Here is a 21,387-nt window from a genome sequence, read left to right as displayed (position 1 = left end):
CTCATGGAGGGAGGCCTGCCTGGCCCCTCTTGGCCTCTCCTTGTCCTGGGTTGTCCTGGATCGATATCAGCAGTACCCCCTTCTGCCCCCACCAGACCCGACATGGCCTCCCCGGGGACCAGGCTGCCTGACTTGCCACGGCCCAGGAGGGATGTGTGGGGGCTGATGGGACCCCCTGGGCAGGCAGGGCAGGCTGCCATGGGTGGGGGTGGTCGCGCGTCCCTGGACGGCCTCTCCTGCTTGCTCTGCCGGCCCCTGGGCTATCGTTGGTGCTGAGGGTGCCCACCCACCCCTCCCCCAGTGCAGCCTCTTCCCAGGACACACAGGCAGGCACTGTTCAGGGGGCCGGGCAGGACAACAGAGTGCCTTTTGTGGCTGGCATCTGGGGATGCCATTGGCGGCCTGGGGTGGGTGGGGAGGGGATGCGGAGGCCGGGCCTGAGGTGGGTCTGTGTGTGTGCATTGGGCCTTTGCGGGGGAGGGTGCTGAGCCTGGGGAGGAGGGTCGGACAGACCCAAGTGGGGCTGGAGAATCATGGAGCCTGCAGGGGCAGCGTCCAGCCCAGGCCCTTGCACGGTGGGGAAACTGAGGCACCCGGGGCTTCTGCTGTCGGGGCGGGGGCACAGATGGCCTGCACGTGCATGGATGCATCTGGGACGGTGTGGAAGGTGGGCGGGGCACCCCGCGGCTGATGGTGGCCCCGGGAGCCTTGCTGTGGCCTTGATTCTGCTCCTTCTGCACGGGGGTGCCGTGGGATTGAACAGGGGGGTTCCGTGGAGCAGCTTGCGGTCAGTGCTCAGGAAATAGCCGTCACTCTCACGGGTCCTCCTCACCCTGACTCCCAGCTTCCTGTCCCCACCTGGCACAGCCAGTTCTCTCGGTCCACACCCCCCCCACCGTCACGCCCCTCCCATTCCGGTGGCCTCTAGCCTGTGACCCCGCTCAGACACCTGCAGGGCTCCCCTGCCCTCCCGTGCAGGCTCAGGGAGGCCTTGCAACAGGGGCGGGGCTGAAGCTGGCCGGGGGCCGGGGGCTGGACACCAGGAAAAACTCCCTGGCAGCAAAGGCAGTTTGGCCCTGAGAAGGTGCTGGGGGAGGTAGGAACCCGAAGAGGTTCGGGTGCTAACGGTCACTGTCCTTGGGAGCCCAAGAGCGGCAGTGGGTGACAAACTGCAGTCACGCAGGCTGGGATCTGGGGGACCAGTGACCAGACCAGTGGCATGTGTGTGGGGAGAAGACAGCCCCCTGTGAGCGCTCCTGGAAAGGACCGGCGGTGGCCACACGAGAGCGCAGCACCAGGGGCAAGAGCGGAGCCTCCCCCAGCCCCTCACGGTTGGCCGCAGCAGGCTCAGAGAGCCCCGACCGCTGGCAGAGGCCTGGGCGCTGGATGTGGCTGAGGGAGGGGGTCCGAGCCAGCCCGGGGCGCCCCCGGGCAGGTGCTGCAGGAGCTGCGGGAGCTGCCCGCCGGCCCTGCACCTGGTATGGAGCCGGCCTTCCACCGGGCCCGGCCCTCCCACTCTGAGGCCCTGCCTTGGGCTCCTCGGGGCTCTGGCCTGGCCACTGGGGTCTCCCTAAGCAGTCCCCTCCAGGTCCCCTCCTGTCCCAGCCCCGGTGTGCATCTGGCCGACCCTCACATCCCAGGGAACACACACTGAGCCCTGTTCTCCTCTTGCCGTGGGACCATGTACAAGCGTGTGACCCGTGCATGTGTGCGCAGACGCGTGTGTACACATGTACATGTCTGTGCTTTCACATGCGTGCCCACACATGGGCATATTCCGACACGTATGTGGGCACACAGCTGCCTCCCATCTCCTTGAGGGCCCCCACTACCCAGCGTCATCTCTGTGACCCCGGCTCCCCCTGGCTCAGATCCCACGCAGGCCACTTCCTTGCTCTCCCTGCCTGCATCTGCCCCCAGCCGTCAGAGGGACCCCAGAATGAAGATCAAATCAGGCCCTGCCCCCACTCATCCTAGGACCTGACCCGAACACTGTCCCCTCTACGACCCCACCCCGAGCGCCAGGGCGGTCAGGACCACGCCTGGTATGCCCCCACCGTGTCTCAGCACCACTCGCCGTGGCCTGGGATAGACTCCACTTAGCCTCCCCCACGGCTGTTATGACCTGGGGCCTGACACCAGTGTGCCCCAAGCCTGCCCAGTTCTCTGCCCGCCTGGGGCCGCCTTGGCACAAGAAGGCTCAGAGGGGCCTGCAGCTACCCGAGGGGGCTCAGCTCTCCCTGGCCTGCCCCTTGCCACACCCTCACCCCTGCACGGCCCCCACACATCCCACAGCCCAGCTGGCCACTGGGACTTCTGTCTTCTCTCTCCCCAGCACCCTCCCCCCACTCCCCTCCTCCCCCACCACCACCCCTGCCCTTCCTGCCGAGACCACTCTCCCCGACGGACTGCAGGGCTGCCCTTCTTGGGGGCACGGCCCTGCCTCTAACCCTCCCTGCCACCTCTTCTTGGTGTGCAGGACACAGCAGGCAGGCCGCCCCCTGCACCACCACCCCCACCGCCCCGCAGGTGCTCAAAGAGTGGAGTGAGCCAGTGATGATGAGGGCCGGTGGTAGGGTTGCCGGGAGGACCCGGGCTCGGCCTGGCTCCCGCGGCCCTGGGACAGGCATCGGGTTAGGTGCGGTGCTGAGGGGCCAGCTCCGACCGGCAGACCAGGCTGTGGATCCTGGCTCAGGCACCTGGCACCTACGAGTTCCACTGAGGCTGGCTCCTCTGGGGTCCCAAATGGAACCCTAACAAAGTGCCCCAGGTTACAGTTCGCTGCCGTCAACACAAAATGCCGGGCACAGGACAGAGCTCCGCAGAATGTCCCCACCAGCGCAGGCCACCGAATCCACGGAGGTGTGGAGCGCAGAGGCACACTGTCATCCCCAGCACCACATGGCTGAGCATCTACTTCTTCCAGATGGGATGACAGAGGCCCTAGAGGACCCCGTGCCTGACACAGGCCCTCAGGCCACCTCCTGCACCCGCTCCTGGCCCCCCGGGACCAGCCCGCCTCTGCGGGAAGGTTATGGGATGGGCTGCCAGGGGCTGGGATGAGGGGCTGTGGCCGAGGGGGGCCCTTGGCCTGGGCCATTTCAGACTGTGCAGTCCCACTGGGGTCAGTGATGGGGCGCAGTGAGGTGGGCAGATGTATGTGGAGGTCAGTTTCTGCTGGGTTCTGCCAGCATCCCCCTGGGCCTGGAGCATTAGGGAGAGTCTGCCCCCGGGCTGGGGGCTGGCTTCCACATTAGGTCCCAGCCTGGGACTTGGCGTGGGGGGGCAGGGGTGCTGCAGTGGGGGCTGAGGCTCAGGAGAGGTTTCAGAACACACTGCCACCTCTCTGCAGCAAGCCTGCAGGGGACCGACCAAGTCTGGGATTGGCCGTAGGACCCCGGCCATGGCCTCTCCATCCCCATAATGTGGGGGCAGGTGGCCAGGACCAGGGGGCTCTGCTATGTCTACATCCAAGTCCGGCCCCAAGTGGTCTAGAGGCAGTGGGAGACCAAGGGCCAAGTGCAGAGTCTGCTCAGCTCTGCCCAGAGGTGCCAGGATGAGAAGTTTGCAAATTCTTTTCTCGGGGCACCTAAATATCTGCCACGAAAGAGCCCCCAGAGGACCGGGTTTGGCCCAGCTACCCCAGATCCAGAGCCCCACTCCAGCCTCCTCTCCCCTCTAGAGCCACCTCCTGCCCCAAACACGGGAAAAACCCCAGGTCTAGCTCTTACTCTCTTGCAGGAGAGGGTGAGGCTTCACCCCCCGTTTTACAGATGGGGAAGCGAGGCTGGGCGTCAAGAGACTCGCCCGAGGCCACACAGCCAGGAGGGGGCAGCCCGAGTCCAGGCTCCCCCACTTGGGTCTGCTCAGGGCCCAGGGCCGCCTGCTCCCAGCTCCCTGCTCCGCCAACAGCCGGTGCAGGAAGGACACCAGCCAGCTGGGCCTGGGCAGTGAGCAGGAAGCAGCGAGTCCCTGTGGGCAGGCGGCCGGCACGTGCAAGGTCAGCAGAGGGGAGGTCGGGCTGCCTGAGGTGCTGGTGGCAGCTCTCCTTCCTCACCCACCGGCTCAGCTGCTGCGTGCGATGGACAGCTGACCCAGCCTGTGGCCTTGGCGATAGTGGGGAAACTGAGGTCTGGAGGCAGAAGGAACTTGCCAGGGTGCACGTGGTGTCGAGTCCAGGAGGGGCATCGCCCATTTCTGAGCCCAGAGCGGCTCCACTGTCCCTGCACTAAGGGACTGGCGGCTGCCGTCCCACCCCAGCACGCGGCCAGCACCCTCTCCCAGAGCAGGGAGGGGACCCCGTGGGCTGCGGCACGGGCTGGGGTCAGTGGGGGAGGTTCACGGTGGGTTCTCGTACCCCTCACCGTGACCTCCGGTGAGTCACTTACCCTTATAGCCTGGGTCTTCCCAGCCGGAAGCTGGGGGTCCCAGTGCCGGCCTGGCAAAGAAGGGGTGAGGCAAGGGCTTAGTGTCGGCTGAAGCCTGGATGTATGTGGTTCTGGGTGGCTCCGTCCCCAGCCCTCCCTGCCCAGAGCTGCAGGGCCCCGGGGCCAGTGGGGGCCCAGGGTGGGAGGAGGGGGAGGGAGGCGGCCTGAGAGGCGGCCGTGACCCGTCTGGTAGTGTCACGGTCCTAGTGCGGTGAGGAGGCACCAGGCGACGGGCAAGCACCCCCACCCCTGGGGATGGAGAGAGTGACTTCTCCCCTCCACAGCCCCCTCCTCTTCCTTCCGCTGAGGTCTGTGGGGTTTTCCCTGAAAGGCAGGGGATGGAGAGGAGGAGGGCCTGAGAGGGCGAAGACCCAGGATGTGTCCAGGAGAGAGAGCCAGGCCCCCCACCAGAGGCCCCCGGGGGTGAGCGGCGGCTGTGGCCATGACAGGAGCAAGCAGGCAAGCCCGGAGTCCACGGGAGCCGCGCCGGGCCGCTCAGCCACACAGGCACAGCGAAGGCCCCAGTGGCACGCGGCGCCCGGCCTGGTGCTGCCCATCCCTCCCTGCTCCGGCCAGGCTGGGGGAGGAGGCCCCCTGGCCCCCTACAGGTGGACACACTGGCAGGAGGCAGACATGGGTGGACCGGGCAGGTGCCTGGGAGACAAGCCAAGCCCTACGTCGGCTGCCCAAAGCCCAGGCTGGGCAGTGGGGCCCGGCCGCAGCATGCCCAGGGTCCCAGTCTCCCAGGGGGGCTCACCCTATCCCTTCTTCTGCTCTTCTTCCAGCTACTGCTGAAGCCACAGGCCCACGTCAGGGCCCCGAACTTTAGGAGCCACTGCTGCCCTCGAGATCATCGGAAGCGTTCCCCTCCTGCTGCCCTGCCCCCCACCCCCAGCTCCTGCCCCGCCCGGCCCCGCCGTTGCCGGACCCTGGCATGTCAAGGCCTGGCCCGCGCCTGCCTGCCCAGCCCGCGGAACCCCGGCGGCCCCGCGAGCTAGGATGAGGGGCCAGGCCGCCGCCCCGGGCCCCCTCCGGACCCTGTGCCCCCCGCTGCTGCTGGTGCTGCTGGTGCTGGGGCGCCGGGCGCGGGCGGCCATGGGGGCAGACGCGGGGCCCGGGGCCGAGCCGTGTGCCACGCTGGTGCAGGGCAAGTTCTTCGGCTACTTCTCGGCGGCTGCTGTGTTCCCTGCCAACGCCTCGCGCTGCTCCTGGACCCTGCGCAACCCCGACCCTCGGCGCTACACGCTCTACATGAAGGTGGCCAAGGCGCCCGCGCCCTGTGGCGGCCCTGGGCGCGTCCGCACCTACCAGTTCGACTCCTTCCTGGAGTCCACGCGCACCTACCTGGGCGTGGAAAGCTTCGATGAGGTACTGCAGCTCTGTGACGCCTCGGCGCCCCTGGCCTTCCTGCAGGCCAGCAAGCAGTTCCTGCAGATGCTGCGCCAGCAGCCACCTCTGGACCGAGGCCCCCGGCTGCCGGGGGGTCCCCCAGGCCCCAGCGATGACTTCTCCGTGGAGTACCTGGTCGTGGGCAACCGCAACCCCAGCCGGGCCGCCTGCCAGATGCTGTGCCGCTGGCTGGATGCCTGTCTGGCGGGCAGCCGCAGCTCCCACCCCTGCGGCATCATGCAGACCCCCTGTGCCTGCGTGGGCGGGGACACCGGCGACTCTGCCCCCGGCTCCCTGGCCCCCCGCGGGGACGTCTGCCTGAGGGACGGCATGGCTGGCGGCCCTGAGAACTGCCTCACCAGCCTGACCCAGGATCAGGGCGGGGATGGCGCAGCAGGTGAGTGCCCGGCTGGGAGAGGACCTCCACTGGCTCTCTGGGCAGAGGGCGGGCGGGGGGAGAGGGTCATCTCTGCAGGGCTACCCCGGTCACCTGCCTCTGGAGCGGTCACCTGCCCCCAGAGCGGTCACCAGCCCCCGGCACGGTCGCCTGTCCCCGGAGCGGTCACCTGTCCCCGGCGCGGTCACCTGCCCCCGGCGTGGTCACCTGCCCCTGAGCGGTCACCAGCCCCCGGCATGGTCACCTGTCCCCGGAGCGGTCACCTGCCCCCGGTGTGGTCACCTGCCCCTGGAGCACACCACCAGGGAAGCCAAATGCATTGGGATAAGGTTGCTGCATGTGTGTGCTGCGGGCGGGCGGCCTGAGGACTTTGTCCTGGGTCCCAGGGCCCGCGTGCCTGGTGCCTGGGAGGGACCTGCTGAGCGTCAGTGAAGGGATGAATGACGGATTTCTCCCAGGATGAAGGAATGTTAATTCCTGGCTTGGGGAGGGTCCTTCCATCTTTGCAAGCAGACGTGCTAAGGGGCAGTGGGCTGCTCTGGCCTACAGCGGGGTCTGTGGGGCCTCTGGGGACTCGGGCTACACGGAGGAAAAGTGAGCCGAGTGGGCTGTTTGGAGATGTGGTTGGGAGCTGAAATTTGGGGACGGAAGGTGGTTCGGCCACACCAAGCATGTAGCCAGCAGCTGGTTACGGTGCGCCTGCAAGGTGCTGCGGGCACCAGGGACATGCAGTGAAAACAACAAAGACCCATTGTCAAGAGGCTGCCTTCAGGGCAGAGGAAGGGGCCAGCAGTCACAAGGGAGCTCATCGGGGAAACAATGCCGGGGAAGGGTCTGTGGTGGGCTGGGGTCTCTGTTTCACCAGGAGGTTGGGGGTCACCTGGACCAGGGAGCCGTGTTCAAGATTCCAGGAGGGGCACACTGAGCCCCAAGGGTGTCGAAGGGCATTGCAGGCTGTGGGCGGGGTGGATGTGTGCGGGGCATCCCAGCAGAGGGCTGGTGGGTCCTGTGCAGTTCTCGGCCTTCGGAGCATCTTGGCTTCTCCTTAGAGAGCTGGATGCCCGTGCGGGAGGATGTGACTGGGGGAATGGAGTGCCGGTAGGGCTCGGTGGGCAGTCCTGGGCAGGTTTGGTAGTGGAAGCCCCCTGGCGGAATGCCCGGGGTTTCGTGGGAGCATCCGGGAGGCTGGAGCTGTGGCCGGAACAGGGAGGCAGCAGGGGACAGCTCTTCTCAGACTGCTGAATGGCATGCAGGCCAGGCAGCTGAATACAGGCGCCGAGCAGCCAAGGGCTGGGCCCGGCTGGGGGTTTCACGCTGGGCAGGTCACTGTGGGGCCAGGTGACATTGTCCAGGGCCCTTGGCCAATGAGGTCAGCGGACTGCTCCGAACCAAGTCTTTAAAGGCAGAAAATAAGTTACAAGAGGTTTCAAAGGAAGCCAGTTATCTGGGAACACAGTTCCAATCATGGCCCCCGGCTGTACATCCCAGAACGTCTGGGAAGCAGTGAGCATTGCTGGAGAGGAGCAGAGGAAAGGGGGAGGCCACTGCCTCTCCCGTGGTCTCAGAAGGAGGAAGGCAGAGCCCCTGGGCGGTGGGGGCAGATGGGGTGTCCAGGAAACCAGCACAAATGCCCTGGGGACATTAGATGTGGGGGGGGGGCGCCCAGCACCAAGGTAAGAGGCTAGAAGGGCTGACCTTTGGGCTGGGCAAGATATAGGTCGCTGTGACTTTGGCCTGGGCAGCTTCCGTGGTGAGGCTGGAGGTGGTCCTCGGGAGATGAGGAGGAACAGAGCAGCCGGGCAGGAGCTGGTTTGGGGGGTGGGCAGATGATGCGGGGCAGGGCCGGGCCCTGGCCTGGCCTGTAGTCTTGCTCTGCTACTCCCCGGTGGTCATATACTCCCTGAGCTTTCATTTCTTTGTCTGCAAGGAAGGACTGTGGTGCCACATTGGGTTTGACGGCCCCAGGGCCCGGCCCACCGTGGCAGCTATGCATCAGAGCTGGTCTGTGTTAGCCTCGCGGGGCTTTAAGCATTAGAGTGACACGCGCTGGTGGTCCTTGGGCTGTCCATGCAGAAGGGCGCTGGAGCTCAGAGCAGGAGTTGGGGACAGGGTGGTGGCCACGGCAGGCACCCTGGAGGGAGCTGATGCTGGCCTGGCAGGGCGGGAGGAGGAGGACCTGGGGAGGTAGAAGCTGACAGTTGTGCTGATATGCAGGACGTGGGGAAGGAGATGACTAGAACACCCCCAAATCTGCAGCCAGGAGCTGGAGAAGCACGGGGTGGGGTTGCAATGGGGAGGAAGATCCGGAGGTCCGAGTGAGACTTCAGTGTGGGCTGGCCGGGGGTTCCCCAGGTGGGATTGTCATTTGAGCAGGGCACTCTGGGATCTGGGGCACCAGCCCAGGACCAGGTCAGCCTGACCCGCACTCACTGGGAGTCCTGAGCCAATCCCAGAAGCTCTGTTGGCCCCTCAGGCCGCTTGTCTTTAAAATGGAAAGAGCAAAAATAATCCTTCCTTGATTGCTTGAGGAATGAAGACCGGGTGGAAGCGATTTTGTGCAAAAAAGATGCCAGCAACAAAATACCAATGCCCGTGTCCATCATTAGGTGGGGGACAGAGGGCTTGGGGGGCAGGCTGCCGGAGGAGGGGCACTTGGGGACAGAGGCTGGGCAATCGGGGCTCGCACGGGAGATGCTAAAGAAGGAAATGCTTGGAAGTGGTATTCAGAAGAGGGCAGGAAGATGTGTGTGTTTCCACTCGTGTTCACACCTCCATGTGCACATGTGCAAGGACGTGTGCGCTGTATCGTGTGTGTATGCGTGTCGTGCATTGTGTGAGCACTGTGCTTGTGCGTCTGTGGATACAAGTGTGTGCACACATATGAGTGCATGCATTGTGTATGTGCATTGTGTGTGCATGCGTGTGCCCATGTATTTGTGCAGGATATTGAGCATGCACAGGTGCACGTTCACGCCTACATGTGTGTACACGCGTGTGCATGCTGGTGTGAACAGTACATGTGTGTACCTGTGCTTGTGTGTGAGCCCATGCGAGTGAGTACTCATGGTATGTACACATGTTCAAGCATGCATGTGTACACACGTGTGCACAGCTGGTGTGCACAGTACACCTGTGTACATTGTGCTTGTGTGTGAGCACTCACAGTATGTACACATAGTCAAGCATGTGTGTACATGTTTGCACAGCTGGTGTGCACATGTGTGAGCACTCGCGGTATGTACATGTGTTCACACATGCATGTGTACACACGTGTGCACAGTACACCGTGTGTACACTGCATGTGTGTGAGCACTCATGGTGTGCACGTGTTCATGCAGGCATGTGTACACACGTGTGCACAGCTGGTGTGTACAGTACACCGTGTGTACACTGTGCATGTGTGTGAGCACTCACGGTGTGCACATGTGTCCATGCATGCATGTGTGCATGGCTGGTATGTACGGTATACTGTGTGTACATTGTGCTTGTGTGTGAGCACTCACGGTGTGTATGCATGTTCAAGCACGTGTGTGTACGTGTGTGCACGGCTGTGTGCATATGTGCAAGTGTGTGAGCACTCGCCATATGTATGTGTGTTTATGCATGTGTGTGTACACGTGTGCAAGGCGGGTGTGTACACTGTGTTCATGTGTGAGCGTGTGTATGTGAACACTCGTGGTATGTGATCATATTCGTGCATGCATGTGTATGCACGTGTGCATGGCTGGTGTGCACAGTACACCGTGTATACATTGTGCTCACGTGTGAGCATGTGCGTGTGAACACTCACAGTATGTACGTGTGTTCAAGCATGCATGTGTGTGCACGTGTGCGCGGCTGGTGTGCACAGTACACCGTGTGTACATTGTGCTCGTGTGTGAGCCTGTGCGTGTGAACACTCACAGTATGTATGCGTGTTCAAGCATGCATGTGTACGCACGTGTGCGCGGCTGGTGTGCACAGTACACTGTGTGTACATTGTGCTCGTATGTGAGCCTGCGTGTGAACACTCACAGTATGTACGCGTGTTCAAGCATGCGTGTGTATGCACATGTGTGCAGCTGGTGTGCACAGTACACCATGTGTACATTGTGCTTGTGTGTGAGCGTGTGCACGTGAACACTCACAGTATGTACGCGTGTTCAAGCATGCATATGTACGCACGTGTGCATGGCTGGTGTGCACAGTACACCGTGTGTACATTGTGCTTGTGTGTGAGCGTGCGTATGAACACTCACAGTATGTACGTGTGTTCAAGCATGCATGCGTGTGCACGTGTGCACGGCTGGTGTGCACAGTACACCGTGTGTACATTGTGCTCATTTGTGAGCGTGCATGTGAACACTCAGTATGTACGCGTGTTCAAGCATGCATGTGTACGCACGTGTTCATGGCTGGTGTGCACAGTACACCGTGTGTACATTGTGCTCGTATGTGAGCCTGCGTGTGAACACTCACAGTATGTACGCGTGTTCAAGCATGCGTGTGTATGCACATGTGTGCAGCTGGTGTGCACAGTACACCATGTGTACATTGTGCTTGTGTGTGAGCGTGTGCACGTGAACACTCACAGTATGTACGCGTGTTCAAGCATGCATATGTACGCACGTGTGCATGGCTGGCGTGCACAGTACACCGTGTGTACATTGTGCTTGTGTGTGAGCGTACGTGTGAACACTCACCGTATGTGCGCGTGTTCAAGCACGCATGTGTACGTACGTCTGCGTGGCTGGTGTGCACAGTACACCGTGTGTACATTGTGCTCATGTGTGAGCATGTGTGTGTGAGCGCTCACGGTACACACGCGCCGCCGAGCATGTGTGCATTCTGAGGCTGGGCTCCGTGCAGGGCCAATTCCAGCGCTCCTGACAAAGGGCAGTGCCGCGGCTGTGTGGCCAGGGCTGGCGGTCTCGTGGGAAGACGATTTGGAGAGTGTGGGCTGGGACTGCCCGCCATGTGGAGGAGGGGGCTCGCCTGCGCTGGGCAAGGTTGGCCAGCTGGTGGTCACCAGGCCCAGAGGCAGCTCCCACCTCAGGACATGTCCCTGGACCCGGAATGCCCTGGTGCTTCTGGGACCTTGGGAATAAAAGCTCTCGTAGCAGTATTAACAGCAGCGGTGTCTTGAGGGTTTCCTTTGTGCCGGAAGCATCCACACATTAACGAGTTTACTCTTTCTAGCAGCCCATGAGATAGGCCCACCAAGCACCCTCCTGCCCCTGGGCCTTTGCGCTGGCTGTTCCTTTTGCCTGGAACACTCATCCCCGGATACCTGCAGGGCTCTTGGTCTCAAGTTCTTGCCCAGACACCACCTTCTCGGCAAACCCTGGCCGTGCTGGGTCAAACAGCGGCAGCCCGAGCCCCTCTCCAGCTCCACATGCTGTCCCTTTCTTTCCACAGCATGTATCGCCCGTGAACACACTGATAACTTGCTGATTTTGTTGGGTCCCTGCCCCATCCCCTGTCTCCGCTCGGGTGTAGGCACCACCTGGCTCACCACGTAGCCCCCAGTGTGCGGAACAGTGCCCGGCGCGGGGCAGGCCCGTGATGAGTGCTCCTTCACTGGAATAAGGCACAGAGACATTGGGGCAACAGCCGGGGTCACACAGCTTGGCAGGGGTGGGCTGGCCACAGGGCCAACTCATGGCTCCCGGGTGGCATGCGTGGGGGCTTCTCCTACAACAAGCTTTGCTGGGAAGCTGGCACTCCTGTGTGCACATGTGGGCAGCTCATGGACCGGGGAGGTGCCGCAGGCCCTCGGAAGACACGCAGCCGAGCCAGGCGGGTGCCAGACCCCAGATCTCGTCCGCTGAGCCAGGTGCCCCGGGCGCTCCAACCCCTCACGCTGGCCAGGGGAGGCCGGGGCAGGCACGGCCCTCCATCTGCACCCCAAGAAGGCCGTGCGTGGCGGCGCCGGGAGCCTGGCCAGCCCGTGGCCCATTTTCCGCCCCCCCCCCCACCACCCGGCCTGTCCAAATGCCACATGGCTGCGTCACGCCTCCGACCTGGCGAGCGCTTCTCAGGCCAGAGCAACTGTTCGCTGTCCTCCCCGCTGCCCGCCTGCTGCCCCGCGCCGGGGTCTCTCGGGGCCAGCTCCCACGCCTCGTCCCCCCGTCTCTCTCCCACAGTCTCTCTCTGCGTTTTTCCGCCTCTGGTGAGATGGGGCCATTTCTCTCAAGGATTGTTTTAAATATTCATGTTTTAATTAAAGAATTTTATTGCAGAAGCGACACATAAGAAAATGAAAAAGCAGCATCCTGGGGGCTGGGAGCAAGAGTGTGTGTGTGTGCGTGCGTGTGTGTGTCCCCGTGTGTCCGCGTCCCTGTGTGTGCGCATGCACTCCCACCATCACGTGCCTGCACAGCGTAGGGGTGCTGGGCTGTAGTGTAGGACATACAGGTGTGTGGGTCCCAGGGGCTGTGGGTGTGGGACAAGGCTGTGATGCGGGGCAGAGGAGCCAGACCTGCCCAAGGCCACACACACAGCCCGGGTTCCAGGCCCGTCACCACTCAGCCATGACACAGGCCCCTGCCGGGCTTTGGGGGTGTCCCAACCCCAAGTGCCCCCCACTACCTTTAGAAAGAAGGGTCTGGAGCCCCTCTCCAGGGTCAACGGGGTACAGAAAGAGGCTGGGCTTGGGCTGTGGAGGAATGATGGGGATCCAGGTGGAAAAGCCACATCTCTGAAGTTTGGGGGTGACCGGGGGAGTGGGATGGGGCATAGGAAGGTGTCAGGGCCTTCCTGCCAGGGACTGAGGCTTATCATCTCGGCCACGGGTACTGCTCTTTTTGCACCAGGACCCATTTATAAAAATCCAGAAAACAAGGTCCAGGCTCATTGTAGACAGTGCCTGTTTCAGACGAAATGGGATGTGACCCCATGAAAATGACAAGCTCACGGAAGCCATGGGGAATTCCCACCCGAGGTCAGAGCTCACCCCACGCACCCCCAACCCAGGCTGCCAGGGATGCAGAGCATTACGGCCCTGTTTGCCTTCCACGTCCCAGGATGATGGTGAGAAGGGGTGTCAGCTGAACAGCCAAGGCCAAGGTGGGGAAGCAACGTGTCCAGGTCAAAACGCCACAGGGCAGAGCCGGGGTGGGACCCGGCCATCAGGCTTTTAACAGGACACCCTTCCCAGGACAGGGGATAGACCCCTGCCTGACCGAGGAAGAGAGGCAGCAAGCAAGCATATAATCCTACAGATGAGGCCAAGCCAGCCAGGTAGGCAAGCCTCAGTTTCCCTTCTGTGAAATGGGGATGGGACAGACCTGGTCCCAGGGTCTGCCTGAGGCTAAAGGAGACGCAGCCTCTAGCGCAGGTGCTTGCAGTTCTAGTCCTACCTGAGCCAAGGCCCATGGCCAGTGGGCACGGCTCTCAGCCCCGTCCTGAGATCGGACGGCAGCTGCTGCGGCTGGGTGGGCTGCTGGCCACGTGGGTCCTAACAGTGGGAGCTGTGGGCCCCGGTGCAGGATCAGCTAAGTGGGGGCAGAACCAGTGGACAGGGGTTGGGTTGGGGAGGGGCATCGGGGAGCTGTCTTGTCCCCAGTGGTCCCCGTTTGCACATTCATGTGAGCGTGGGAGAGGAGGAGCCTGGGTGCTCCCTGGATAGGCCCTAGCTTGGTAGGGGGCAGGGGTCTTCCCGGGGGCTGGACCGTGCAGCGGGTCCCTGGGGAGCCCGGCCTGCAGCCGTGACAAGGACCCGTGGAGCCGCCCCCACTTGCGGGACTGGGGAGACCTCTGCTGGAGGAGACAGGAAGTGCGCGGCCCTCCTCTGAAGGGACCAAGGCCCCGGCGAGTGGGGGGCTCGGCGCGCCCCCGGCCGGCGCAGACTGCAGCAGCACAGCCTCCAGGCTGGGGCGCTGGGGTGGGAAGGCGGCCGCGGAGCCCCCTCACAGGCTCTCTCTCCTGGGCGGCCATTAATCGGCTCTATTCATCCATTAATGAGATGGAAATGAGGCGCTGAGACAGAGGGGCATTGAGCCGGGGAAGAATGCGGCTTCTTTCCGCGCCTGGAGGGGCAGCCCGCCCCCCCAGCCTTGCCCACTGCTCAGCAGCCCCGGGAAGCCCGCGGGGCCCTGCGGGCCGAGGAGCGTTTGCAGGGGGACCCCTCCGGTCATGGACGCATTCGCTCAACAAACACTGGTCCAGTGGCAGCCATGTGTGGGAACACACGTTAAAAATAAAAACGATAACAAAAATAGCAGCTTCCATCTCCTGAGTGATCATCAGCGGCCAGAGCATGGCCAAGGTTGGGGATCAGTATGTGACGGGGATCAGGCCTCAGTATGTGAATGGGGAGCAGGGATCATGCACCCAGGATCCCAAGTTAGTCTGTCACGAGGATCAAGGCTCCGAGTGTGACCAGGCTCAGAGCTAGACCCAGGGGCCAGCCTGTCCTCCAGGCTTGTGGGCCCCCTCCCCAGCACCCCCGATGCGCCCCCTCCTCCTTACCCCTCCCCCCCACCTGGGTCACCAAGGTAACCAGCCCTGAAATAGTGGGTGTTTTGGCAGCTGAGGCCTAACCTGAGTCTATCCTGAAACTCTGAGCTCTGCAGCAGTTGCCATGGGAACCAAGTGGCATCCTCCAATTAGCCTGGCTTGGACACCCTCTCTCTCCCACCCACTGCCAGTTTCCACGTCACTCAGGCTTCCTTGTGGGGGCTGGGCTGGAGCAGCCAGGAAGGAAGGGCAGGACGTGCCCCCTGACCCTGTCACCTGGCTATCTCCCTGGACTCCAGCCTCCTCCGTTCCTTTGGGTCTGCGTGACAGGATGGCACGGCTTCAGCAGGCGACACCACTGAGGCCTGGAGCGAGGGGTTGGGGCTTGTGGGCGGTCCTGGCAGGTGGCCTTAGTCGGGAGGCACGGGGGGGCTTTTGGAAGCTGATTCTGGGCTCGGTGCTGGCTCCTCTCCTCGTCAACGGGAGGTAACTGGGCCTCCCTTCTGCACCTGCCTGGCGGCGTGGGCACGAGGCTGCTGCCCACCCTGCCCGAACTGCCCCCCTGTCCTGGCCCGTGGCCACTGGGGGCTCCCCAGCCCTCTCCCCAGGCCCCCAGTCTGCGCACCTACTCACGTACCCAGCCCACCTCTCTGGAGTCCGTACAGGATATGGGTGGTTGAAGATGAAAAGGCATTTACGTAGGACCCTCCACGTGTACAGTTCCTACTCAGCTCTTGAGACCCTGGCTCCGTGCACCTTGGAGGCTCAGGCTTCCTCAGCGCCAGCACCCCCTCCCCGGGCAGACAGTCTGGCCCTAGCCCCTGGCTGTCCTGACCGCCACTCTGTGAGCCTCCATTTCCTCTGCTGTAAATGGGGTGAAAGTGGCCTCCTGGGCAGGCCGGGGTTCAAGGCTCCTGTGCCGAGGCGGCTGTCACAGATTAGGGCCCACCAGGGCAGGGATAGGGGCAGGGACAGGGGCAGGGTCCCCTGCACAGGAGGTCCCCCGGGGGGGCTGGCCACAGTGGCTGGGGAGGGAGCATCCTTTCTTGGAGGGTCCGACAGCCTGGCTCGATTGCCCTTTGGCCGCTCCCTAGCTGGGGGGCACAGGCACCCCTCCACTTCAGCGGGCCTTGGTCTTCTCATATGAGCAGTGGGAGCCACAAGGTGTCCCTCGTGGGAACTCAGTGACCAGTGAGAGCATCTGACCCAGACCCCGTAAGGGGCTCAAACCAGGCCCCCCCACCCCACCCCCCCACCAAGAGCGAGGAACCATGCAAAATGCAGCCCTGCTCCCACTGTGTGGCCCTGGCAGGCCCTTCCCAGGCCCGACAGCACATCTGCAAGCCCCGTGCTCCTGTGTGTGAGCCCCAGAGAGCAGCGTCCACGCCCGGCCACTGAGGGGCAGTGACTGCCGTCTGAGCCAGCCCCTCCCGCACGTTCCCTGTGGTCTGGATGCCTTAGCTGGCCTGCCTTCCCCATCCACCAGCACCAGCCGACGTGCAGGACGAGAGGCTTGACGGCTGTGGGCCCTTGGCAGAGGTGCTCTGCCCTTCTGGGCCCAGGGGGAAGGGGCTCCCGCGGGCCTGTGCCTCCCGTGCGCCTGCCCCGGCTCCCCCTGCTGGGCGCTTCCCAGCACAGGCCCACAGGCAATGAGGAGGGTCTCTGGCACCTTCCCAGGTGGCCACCCACAGAACAGATGAGCTCCCGCCCTGAGTCCCCTGGACACCAAGTGGGTTCTCCGGGGTCAACTCTGCCCCCAGTGACTGTCCACACCCATCCCCCCCCCAGCCCTTTCTTGCCATTTATCTCCATGCCATCAGTTCTGGGAAGTAGCTCCCCATCACCCTCAGATAAGAGGCATGAGGCCAGGGCAGGATGGACTTGACCATCCCATGCCAGTGGGCGGCGGGGGGGGGGCCCAGCATGGAAACCTGGTCTTTCAGCTCCAGCCCCGCCCTCTGCCCCTGTCCTAGGGCCCACCCTCGGGGGCTCCAGCAGCCTTCATTCTCTCCCTTGGGGTGGGGTCTACTTCCCCAAGCCACAGATAAAAACCAAACTCCAAGAGGCACCCGGGGCCCTTCTCACAGGCCACGTGTGTCCACCCTCAGGTGAGCAGGCCCCGTGGGGCAGTGGCCCAGCTTGAGTGCAGGTTCCCTGTTGGGCCCGGCCAATGCCAGCCAGTTTCCTGGCCACCTCGGAAGTCAGTGCCATGGCAGGGCGCCCCGCCCAGAGTAGGTGTTGGTGAAGCTGCTTACCCTGACCCAGTGTGCTCTGATCCTGCTTCGCTGGGAGCGTAGGGGTCCTGGTGTCCCCGAGGACACACGGGATGGCGGTGGCTAGAGTCCAGCGCAGCACCGTGGTCTGGGCCTGGACCCCGTGGTCCCCGTCCATGGCCTTCGGACAGAAACAGCCTCCCTCGGCCCATCAGTGCGGCCTCCACACTCTGGCCCAAGATGAGCAACCTCCCTGCGACTCGGCCATCAGCAGCCCCCCAGTACTTAGCCTGCTCAGCGTGCTTAGTAGACGTGGGCCACCCAGGGGCTCAGACCCTCAGGGATGTTAGGTCTGGATTTTAGGGCGACAGCGCCAGGATGGAGGAGACTTATGACAGGCGCTGAAAGGGGGTGGCTGGAGGCCTTCGTCCCCAAGCTCCCTCGGCAGCCAGGCACCAGCCCTCCTAGGTCTGGGGGAGTGACGGAGAGAGCACCCAGGTCATGGCCAGGAGGTGAGGGCTCAGAGGACACTGGACTGAGGACCATGGGGAGGGGTCCAGCAGGGCTTGAGGATCTGTGTCGGGGAATGAGGGCCCCCTTGGCCCTGGCACCTATCACCAGAACCTTACAAGAGGCAGCCATGGGGGGGGGGGGAGGCAGGGCTGTCTTTCTTTCTTTCTTTCTTTCTTTCACTCTTCAGACACCCCTGGGGCTCCAGCTCTGTGTCCAGCCCCTACACTGGGGGCCTGGGTTCACAGCCAGTAGAGACCTTGGCACAGAGAGCTGTGAGAGGGACAGAGAGCTGGAGAGGGACACCCGGGCAGTGGGGTAGGCACCAGGCCCCCAGGGCCATCCCCCAAGGCAGACCCTTTCCCCAGCACCTCTGCCCCTCCCTGCCCCTGCCTGGCCTCTGCTTCACAGGCCCAGGACCGGCTGCCCAGGCCCGCACTGGTCTCCCGGCCCAGCCCCCACAGGGCTGTGCTGCCTCACCGGCCCCACACTCACAGGCTTCGGACCCGCGGGTGCTCTACGACCCTGCCCAGGAGACTTCCAGAGGTCACTCCCTGAAAGACACCCCAGCCCTTTGCCCCGCCCCTGTCCCTGACCCCCACCCTCTGATTCCTCCCAGGTGGCTGGAAGCTGTGGTCCCTGTGGGGCGAGTGCACTCGGGACTGCGGGGGAGGCCTACAGACGCGGACGCGCACCTGCCTGCCGGCTCCCGGCACCGAGGGCCACGGCTGCGAGGGGGTGCTGGAGGAGGGCCGCCTGTGCAACCGCAAGGCCTGCGGCCGTGAGTGCGCTGACGACGCGCGGGCGCGTTGGGCCTGGGGGGCCGGGTGGAGGGCAGGGGTCCACGAGGCCAGAGGAGGGAGGGAGGGAGGGGGCCCAGGGCGGGGCCAAGGGAGGGAAGAGGCCCGGGGCGGGGCCAGAGGAGGGAGGGGGGGTCCGGGGCGGGGCCAGGGGAGGAGGGGCGGGGCCAGGGGAGGAGAGGGGAGGGAGGGATCCAGGGCGGGGTGGGACAGGGTGGAGGGAAGGAGACCTCGAGGGCAAGGTCGGGCCAGGGGAGGAAGGGCGCCCGGGGCGGGGCCAAGTGAGGGGAGGGAGGAGCCCGGGGAGGGGCCAGGTGAGGGAGAGCGGGGGCCCGGGGAGGGGCCAGGTGAGGGAGAGCGGGGGCCCGGGGTGGGGCCAGGTGAGGGAGAGCGGGGGCCCGGGGAGGGGCCAGGTGAGGGAGAGCGGGGGGCCCGGGGTGGGGCCAGGTGAGGGAGAGCGGGGGCCCGGGGAGGGGCCAGGTGAGGGAGGCTCGGGGGACGGGGCCGGACGAGGGAGGGGCCCGGGGCGGGGTGGGACCGGATAGAGGGGAAAGGAAACTTCGAGGGCAAGGTCAGGTGAGGGAGGGGCCTTGGCCCGAAAGAGGCAGGGTGGGCCCCGGGCTTTGTGGGGCGGGGCCTGGGGCGGGGCGGGGCCTGGGGCGGGGCGGGGCCTGGGGCGGGGCGGGGCCGAGGCCTGGTCCAGGTGGGGCAAGCACCCGTAGAGGTGAGGACCCGGGAGGAGGGGGTGGGACCCCCGCCCCGCCCGAAGTTAGGCGGAACTGGGTGGAGGAGCTTTCTTCACCCCTGGGGGAGTAGGAATTTGGGGGTGCTCGCGGAGGGCCGACTGCTCGCGGAGGACCCGGGGAGCCCGGGCCAGATCTGCTGGCCCCAGCCTGATTCTGACTCCAGAATGTATTTCTCTAATAAGCCTTTAATGTCCTTATGCATATTTTAGCCGCTTCCATAATGTTAAATCAAGTTATAATGAGACTGTCATTCTTCGGGTGGTTTATTCCCTGAAGAACTTTCCTGGGGAAGAGGAGCTCATCTCAAGAACCTGGGGAGGGCTCTGGGGTGTCAGGAGGCCATGGGAGACAGGAGCGCTGGTGGGACGCTGAGCAGGAAAGAGCAACAGCCACTCAGATCCGGCCCTGCCGGCGATGCCTGCGGACCCTGGAGGAAGAGAAGGAAGGGGCGGGCGCAGGGCAGGGGAGAGGGGACCCACAGGGAGGGGTCTCATGGTGACCCCTCAGGGGCTGGTGTCAGGCCAGGGTGTCCTGGTTTCAGGTTTCCTAACTGCAGTGGGGCCACATTACCCGGGTGTGGCAAGCCTGCCCCCACTCTGGCCAGGGTCGGAGGGACACAGGGCCCAGAGCGCCCCTCCCGAATTCCGGGGGTGGTGCTGCAGGTGGTGGCCTGGACACTGACCTGAGCCCGTCCTGCAGCGGCCAGTCGCACCAGCTCCCGAAGCCAGTCCTTGCGATCCACAGACGCTCGGCGGCGCGAGGAGCCGGGGGAGGAGCTGCAGCAGTTCGGGTTCCCGTCCCCACAGACAGGTGAGCCACGGGGTGAGCGGGCCTGGTGTGCCCGCGGTTAGACTAAAACACTACAAAGTGGGGAAGGTTGGTTTCAGGGAACAGGGTCTTTGGGCAAATATTCTATGTTATTAATTGCTGCTAATTCTAGGTAATAACCTTAATAACTTACCTTTAGACTCACCTCTTAGGTGCCAAGCAGACTGGATTTAGGGGATTGGTGCGAGGCGAGGGGGGCCTGTTTGGGGCTAGACCCGGGGACCCAGAGGTGGCACAAGGACACCCACAGAGATTCTCAGCCTTGTAGGGGAAATGGCAAGTCCTGAAGACCAGCCCAGGTGGGAACCTCCCGGGCTTAAGAGCCTAGCCAACGGCCTGCTGCCCCGCTCGGTGGCCCTGCTCCTCAGAGTCCGACCGCAGCCTCAGCACCGAGGCAGCGGCAGGCCTGCGATGCTGTTGGTCTGGGCCCGCAGGTGACCCCGCAGCCGAGGAGTGGTCCCCGTGGAGCGTGTGCTCCAGCACCTGCGGCGAGGGCTGGCAGACCCGCACGCGCTTCTGCGTGTCCTCTTCCTACAGCACGCAGTGCAGCGGGCCCCTGCGCGAGCAACGGCTGTGCAACAACTCGGCGGTGTGTCCAGGTGGGTCCGGGAGGGGGCGGGCCGGGGACTGGGCGGGGCAGCGGCGGACCAGCCGGGTTGCTGAGCCCAGCCACGCCCTCCCGTCCCCTCCCGCAGTGCATGGCGCCTGGGACGAGTGGTCGCCTTGGAGCCTCTGCTCCAGCACCTGTGGCCGTGGCTTCCGAGACCGCACGCGCACCTGCAGGCCCCCCCAGTTTGGAGGCAACCCCTGTGAGGGCCCTGAGAAGCAAACTAAGTTTTGCAACATTGCCCTGTGTCCTGGTAGGTGAGAGGGAGGGAGCTGGGCTGGGGGATGGGCAGGCGAAGAAAGGAAAGGGGGGAGGGCCGGTGGGTCACTGGCCAGCCGCAGGAGCCCAGGGCCAGCCCGCCAGGGTGCTTAGAGGTTGGAGAGCCTAGGGCATTCTCACTCATGTGTCATGGGTGTTGGGGTGGCACCCCCCCCAGGTGCTCACACCTATGTCCCAGGCTTCGTGGTGGTGTGGTGGACCCCAGAGGCGTTCACACCTATGACCCAGGGTGCATGGTGGAGTGGCAGGCCCCTAGAGGTGTTCACACTTGTGACACAGGGTTGGGTGGTGAGCCCCTGGGGGTGTTGATTTCTCCCCTGTGGTCCAGGCCGGATGGTGGGGTGGGAGGCCCCTGGAGGCATTCACACCCGTGACCTAGGCTGGGTACTCACGCTGGCTTCCTGTTCCCTTTCTCCCCCGGGCCGGGCAGTGGATGGAAACTGGAACGAGTGGTCAAGCTGGAGCGCGTGCTCCACCAGCTGCTCCCAGGGCCGGCAGCAGCGCACACGGGAGTGCAACGGGCCTTCCTATGGGGGCGCCGAATGCCAGGGCCACTGGGTGGAGACTCGAGACTGCTTCCTCCAGCAGTGCCCAGGTCAGGACCACGCCTGGGGCCTGTGGGGGGGGAGGTCACGGGGACCCCTGCACGGGGCGGGGTGGGGGGCTCTGGTTCTGCTCCCGGGTCTCAATTTTTTTTCTCCTCATGGCTTCCTGCTGCTACATCCCTGGGTCCCCATGTCTCTGCGTCCCCA

General features: G+C 64.1%; 1 protein-coding gene across 7 annotated transcripts in view; it reads left to right on the top strand.

The window, feature by feature from the left end:
- The first annotated feature begins 5,426 nt into the window (after positions 1-5,426).
- Positions 5,427-21,387, top strand: part of ADGRB1 (adhesion G protein-coupled receptor B1) — a 67,060-nt gene continuing 51,099 nt past the window's right edge. For 5 of the 7 annotated variants that reach the window (XM_088023081.1, XM_088023083.1, XM_088023082.1 and 2 more), the window contains exons 1-6: positions 5,427-6,213; positions 17,995-18,156; positions 19,621-19,731; positions 20,184-20,348; positions 20,445-20,609; positions 21,066-21,230. In XM_088023081.1, the coding sequence (XP_087879207.1) occupies positions 5,427-6,213; positions 17,995-18,156; positions 19,621-19,731; positions 20,184-20,348; positions 20,445-20,609; positions 21,066-21,230 (1,555 nt within the window). Of the gene's footprint in view, positions 6,214-17,994; positions 18,157-19,620; positions 19,732-20,183; positions 20,349-20,444; positions 20,614-20,670; positions 20,676-21,065; positions 21,231-21,387 lie in introns of all 7 variants that reach the window. The other 2 variants (XM_088023085.1, XM_088023084.1) reach the window with 1 other exon arrangement.

The sequence above is a fragment of the Eumetopias jubatus genome, unplaced genomic scaffold, assembly GCF_037043125.1.
Source record: "Eumetopias jubatus isolate StellerSeaLion01/CBP00866 unplaced genomic scaffold, mEumJub1_p1.0 scaffold_4, whole genome shotgun sequence".
Classification (NCBI taxonomy): domain Eukaryota; kingdom Metazoa; phylum Chordata; class Mammalia; order Carnivora; family Otariidae; genus Eumetopias; species Eumetopias jubatus.
This window is presented reverse-complemented; position numbering and strand designations above follow the sequence as displayed.